This window comes from Montipora foliosa, chromosome 5 (assembly GCF_036669935.1).
Source record: "Montipora foliosa isolate CH-2021 chromosome 5, ASM3666993v2, whole genome shotgun sequence".
Taxonomy (NCBI): domain Eukaryota; kingdom Metazoa; phylum Cnidaria; class Anthozoa; order Scleractinia; family Acroporidae; genus Montipora; species Montipora foliosa.
In genome coordinates, this window is record NC_090873.1 from 37,905,062 (window position 1) to 37,911,534 (window position 6,473).

Here is a 6,473-nt window from a genome sequence, read left to right on the forward strand (position 1 = left end):
TATATTTCCCGGCCCTTTGTTATATTAGAGGAACTTCTCGGGTGAACAGATCTAGAAACTAATATTTGACACCAACACTCCTTCGGTTAACTCTTCTTTATTCTAGGACTGTGCTACAATGCAAAAGCTAACTCTCTAGTACAGCTACAGCAGTTTTAGTTATGTTATTTGGCACAAACCAAACCAGTCAAGCTTGTGTCAGATTCATATCCGATCAGTGTAACAATTATATTAACAATCCAAATACGCCCACTCAGTGCGACATTAGTATTATCCTTCTTCTAAATTTCTATACCAAACAATAGCAGGTTACAATAACTGCTACATTACTGATTTAATTTACTACCGAGAAGCAGACACAACAATTATACCAATTGTACCGTTATTTACAATAACTTGTGGTGTTGACAATTAATTCAATCTACACATGGGGAATCTTTGCTCGCCAACGTGACCAAAGGAACCGCTTCTCTTCATTAAGTGCATGAAACCAATTTACCCATTCTCAACCAAAAACTAAGTTGTTTGGAATACCGGCAAACGCCTTTTCCCAGATCTAGAAACCTGTCTCACACTAAGAGAGGAGCCTCATCCTCTCTTGTTCACACTAAATTAATGATAAGAGAAATCCTTCATCTATAAAAGCTGTTACAGTGATATTACAACCAGTACCGAATTCAAAGAAATAACTTTAACCTGAAACAGCGTCAGCGTAAAACGTATAAGGCTATACAATACAAGCGCTTGCCTCTGGATGCTCTCGAGATCATTCGATAGGTAGGCGGAGGTTTGAAAAGAAAAAAGGAAAAAAAAAAAAGGACGAAGCGCACTCCAAGATTGATCTGATCAGGAAGCAGTAAGCCACTGTTAAGTCGGCGGGCTTGACGCCGCACTTTTTAAGTTGTTTCACGTTACAGTGATGCCTGTTAGCCTTCTCAGTGATGTAGTCCCAGCGGGAACCCCATGTCAAGCCATTGGAGATAAACAAACCGAGTAGCTTGAACTACTTGGCAGTTTTAATAAGAGTACCAACCTCGGCAAGAGGCTGCCACTGACAACTATGATACTTTAGAAGGCCAAGAAACATCTCTTTACAATTGCATGGATTCAGTTTCATATTGTTGTTACATCCAAATGCTTGAATATCGGAGACTGAACTTTTATCAATTATTCGCCAAAGGCGAGGTGAATAATTGTCTCATCATAATAAGCATAATAACATACATGATTATTTTAAAAACATGCATTTTCTTTAAAACAATTAATTTCTTCGTCTGTCACCTCGACAAAACGGCTTGCGGCCATTTTGAAAAACCGCTAATGTTATTATCGTGTAATAATCACCTCAAGGGAAACCAATCAGCGAGAAGAATTTTCAATAATCACCTATGTAATTACACTAACGCTCATTAATGACGGAGACCTAGGTACAATCTCAAGTGCCGCTCTTAACTACAGAAAGACAATGGTTGCTAAGAAAGCTTTTTAGTCAAGTGCGCTACTAAAAGGTTGCATGGATGGTTCTTTGAAGTAATTTTTTTACAATGGAAACCTCACATCACTTCAATCAGAAGGCGTATGCGCAGTTAGTTCCAGTCCTCTGCTGTGCGTTTCAGTGAAACATGTAAAAACTCTCAGGAAACGAATGGAAACCGGACGGGAACCGTCCCATTATTTTTCGTAAATTTTAGCGTGCAATCTCTATTTGGAAAGAAAAAGGAACTGATATTTTGAAATCATCATCAAGAGAGGATGAGGTAAGAGAACAGACTCCCCATGCATGGGCGTCTTCCTAAAATCTAATTTTAGCTACGCAGCTATTTTTAAAGGCACTTGATTGGCCAGCTGTAATGTCGTGATGGAATTTTAAATATTCGTGGCATTGGGAACGAGAAATTAAAATAGCTTTGAGAAACTAAAAATATATTTAAAAAACTATGATGGGACATGGGTATCGGTTCGCTTTCCTAATCTCCTCTTGTTATTATCGAAGTTTGGCTAAAATTTGCTTTTCCAAGCACCCAACAGTTTCATGTCAACTCACAGCTGTAGTTTTTCCCATCTATTTACCCATATGGTACATATCACTAAGAGTTGGCAGTAAGGGTACCAGTAATGATTACCTTTGCGTGACCAACATTAAATAGAACAGTTATTCTTTTACTGTCGAAATGACAGTTCGCGACATTTATGTTAGCTACAAAATTTCCCGCCACTTTTCCAATGAGAGACAAAACCACTTACCATGTGCACGCGTGCAAATTTTCACGCTTCTAGAGACTTCTATGAAATTGACCGTGATTTTGATTCATCACATCGCACTGTAAGGGCTTGTTGTGGTTAGGCAGCGGATTGAATAACCACTCTTAAATCGTAACTTAATAATCTTTTAGCGATTTGCCTAAGCCTCTTCTAAGAAATAATTTCTAAAGTTATGACAAGAAAATTTTAAACTGCCCCTGGCCTAACATTTTTATTATAATTTCATTCGCATAGACTCATCTAGTAAACGGCTTGCTTATGTACCACTTTTAACGAGGCGCGACTACTTATCTACCGTATCTGCAAAAAGATCAATTAAACAAAAAATGTAGGTTACGGATGTTTTAACATGATCTTTATGTTGGATATTAATGTAACCAGAGGTTCAAAGAGTAGCTCTTCGCCGGAGCGTGATTAGCTTCGTTGCCAAAGTCGTGTTTAGGAAAGGTTTTAACGAAGGAAGCGTGATCAGCCTCTGTTATTCCAATTCCGTGATCCGCTCGATTGCAAGTCGCGCCCCCTCCACCAATCATCAGCACAGCTCCATCACCGCCGCTCCAGTCGCACCAGAAGCCGATTTGAGTCGCATTTTGAATATTACCATTGCATGTAGCTTGTTGGAAACCATCCGTTGTGTCATACTGGCCGCCATATTGAATTCTGCAATTTCCCAAGCAACGATCGGATGCCCACACTGTACCATTTCTGAAGTCACCATAACTGGTCATTTTCGTCCGGATTGTCTGTCCACCCAGACAGTCACCTGTGGTCTGCAACAGAGCGGTATGTTGAGGGTCATCACTGCGCGTGATCTTGAACTCCTGACCGCTGACCAACCAAAACGCTTGCGATATCATGTCAGTGTTGCTAGATGGATTAGTTGTTTCTCCAAACTCAACATTCTTGTCATACCACCATTTTCCACTATCAATCATCCAGTTTTTGGAGTCGTTGTTCGAAAATCGAGCGGTGAGAGTCCAAGCTTGGCCAGAAGTTGTCATGTCACAATACAACTAAGAAAGAGGTATTAAAGAGGCAACTTGTCAATCTGTTATGTAACAATACGCTTCTAAAAAAGAAAATACATAAACATATCTCATATGTCGTACCAAACTGCTGAGCAATAACTGCAGTTTACTAACTATACTGGCCTTTTCCGTCAAAACATTAAACCGAGCACGCTATCGAAATGTCTCTGGTGGACACAGTAGAATAATTAACTTAGCCTGCAATGGCGTCGAAAGTCATGTAACGCTAATGGCGTTTTACTGGATCCTTAAAGAAGTCAGTTGGATAAACTACGCAGGCGGTGAAAACCAACACCTGGAATCTCAAAAGCGACGAGTAATGGACTTCGTCAACAATCTGTCGCCCGTCGAGCAGAAATCAAAAGTGAACTGCATTTCTAAAATAATATTTACCAAGTGTGCTGTTATGTAGAACACTGAAACCAAATGGAAAATTCTCTGGTAACTTATGGGTTCAACAAAGACAGAGAACGAATCGAACTCCTTAAGTGGATCTGTGATCAACTCTTCACAGTCTTCAGGTAATGTGACAGCCAAGAATTATTTGAAAGAAAGCTTGTCGTCTATTTTGTGCTTCATTATTCAAGGAAACGGTTCTTCATGGAAGCGGTTTGATCCTGAAATTTTAGTTTGTTGTAATATTGCGCATATTTGAGACGATTGAGTTTTTTCTCTTCACGCACGCAATAATAGCAAATATGTTGTTTGTTTCAAAAAATTGTTCGCTGGAAAAGGTGGCCTTTATGAATTCATCATGTTTTATTATATGTGTGCTGGATAGTTTTTATGGCAACAGTAAAGCATTTTCTTGTTATTCAAGGAAAATGTTCTTCAGGAAAGGGTTTGAACCTGAAGTACATGGTAATTTGACACGATTGAGTTTTTTGTCTTCACGCACGCAATGAAATAGGAAGAGGTTTTCGCCTCTAATAGCAAATATGTTGTTTGTTTCAAAAAACTGTTCGCTGGAAAAGGTGGCCTTTATGAATTCGTCATGTTTTATAATATGCGAGCCTAACTGGATAGTTTTTATGGCAATAGTAAAGCATTTTCGTGTCAAAATGAGGTTAGCGTTTTTGTGTTGTGCTAACTTAAGTAAATATAAATATACATTCTGCTTCGTGAGTTTGTTATTCTCGTTAACCAGCAATGAAAAGTCATTGCAACGCGAACGGCGTTTTAGTGCATCTTATGTTGTTTGTTTCAATAAAATGTTTCGCTGGGAAAGGATTCTGTGATATTTTCTGCCTTTGTGAATTATAATATCATGTTCATTGTTGCGTATTGAATTTTCGAGCTTAAGGTTGAAACGTGATACGGGAGGATGTTTTTAGTATAACTCTGTAAGCAGGAAAGGTTTCATGAAAATAAACAGGTCTGTTGGAAGCGTGCTTGAGTTTCAACAAAATGAGCCCCCAAATCAGCAAAAAATTGTGACGCTGGTGAATAATAAAGTAGCTGCTATTTCCAAAATGATGGAATTACCTGATGATAAATAACCTCGTCTTGGAGAGTAAATTTTTGACTTTGCAGAAACAATGGTGGGCGATTGTGATCTTTGTTTTGAATTCGCTCATTTATTGTCAAACTTTATAACACTTGACAGAAAAGGAAACTTACGAAAACCCGATATCTTGCCATCATTTGACACAGATGCTTCACTGTTTGGCAAGTAAACATGCCGCGTTAACTTACTAGTAATCACGGCGCCCGCTGAATTCCGGCGATGTCACTTTCGATTTTGCGATTTATTTGTGCAGCCAAAACGTAATATAACAAAATTGAACGTAGCAAAAATCTCCCAAAATGTTTGTCGCTGATCGTAACTGTTTATATTCTATATTCACGGTTCAAAATTAATGTTGTTTTCATGTCGTAAATATGTTATTCTCGAGCGACCGTCCTGGAAACTTCCTTCTGCTCTTTCTGAAAACTGTGTATCAATATTTATTTACTTTTGCATCAATATTTGTTTTTGCATAAAGCAAGCTAACAAAATCTGTACCTTGCTAAGTTCGCATTTGTTAGCGTTAATAGTATTTTCGGTCCAATGCTTCTGTTTTACGAAGGCGTATTTGTTTTTGGTCACCCATCCCGCCGGAGAGGGCTAAACTTTAGTAAACTTTAGTATTACAAAGCTGTCAGATGCTCAGAGGGCACGCTTAAACTTGTGGTGAAAAGAAGTTTCTCACTTCCCATTTATTTTCTTCAATCTTTCTGGGCTCAGTACTTTGCTAGTAACCACATGTCTTCTCAGGCTATTTACCCAAGGCTTCTACCATGGCACTACAATGATAGACAATACCAAAACAATATCGTGCACTGTTAGAGCTACATATTACGCAAGGACAGATTTTTTTCGTCGTACGAACGTGTGAGAACCTGTGAGCCAAAGGGCCTCTGCTGGTATGACTTTTGGGTGACCCCTTAAATGGTCTTAATGACCCCCAACTTGAAAAAATTGTCTGGAACGGTGCACGTACCACAGGCAACCCAGTGTACCCTCAGGGAGGGTCTAGTTTGATATAATTTATTCGTTTCGTTTCCGCTCTACCAGTATTTAAGGTTAATATAGTCATTCTTATTTCAATTTCGTTTCGTTTACAGCAGTTAACCCAAATGTCTTCGGCCTGAGCAATTTTTTTCTGTACGCTTTTCAGTGCAGCCCTGCTTTAAACAATTTTGTACAAATCTTTTGGCAATGCCGAGTCCTTTGTCGCGCTACCAAGGCAGTTCACAGTTCCAAATAAAGCATGTAAGCGTGTTTGAGGCTGCTAGTAATTATTATTCTCGTTCCCAGAGCTGCGATCTCTTTGGCCAGCGCCACGGATCAATCTGAGGCGCTGGCCAAAAGGACCTCAGCTCTGGGAATGAGAAGTAATTCAGTATAAACACGCTGGAGTGTTTACTACCCTGGTGGAAGTTACACTGTTTTAACCAGGTAATTGCCAATTTTACCTCAGTACAGCATTAAAAAGTTTGTACTACGAAACTCCTGGCTTTATACTTTGTGATAAAAAAAAAAAAAAAAAGATAACTTTTTAGACGTCGCTTACATGAAACGGAGGGTGTACATGTAAAGTCGATCATTTTCGTGTGATTATGATTATTTTGATCATAAGGGCGCCTATGATTATCTTTCTGGACGTTCCCACTAAGACGTAAGCGACATAACAGTGTTAT

At 39.0% G+C, this 6,473-nt stretch overlaps 1 protein-coding gene across 1 annotated transcript in view; it reads right to left on the reverse strand.

Annotated features, from left to right (window-relative positions):
- Positions 1–258: 258 nt before the first annotated feature.
- LOC138004108 (uncharacterized) overlaps positions 259–6,473 on the reverse strand; it is a 44,517-nt gene continuing 38,302 nt past the window's right edge. Inside the window, exon 9 of the mRNA XM_068850526.1 lies at positions 259–3,275. Within this exon, the coding sequence (XP_068706627.1) occupies positions 2,631–3,275 (645 nt within the window). The 3' untranslated portion in view covers positions 259–2,630. The remainder of the gene's footprint in view (positions 3,276–6,473) is intronic.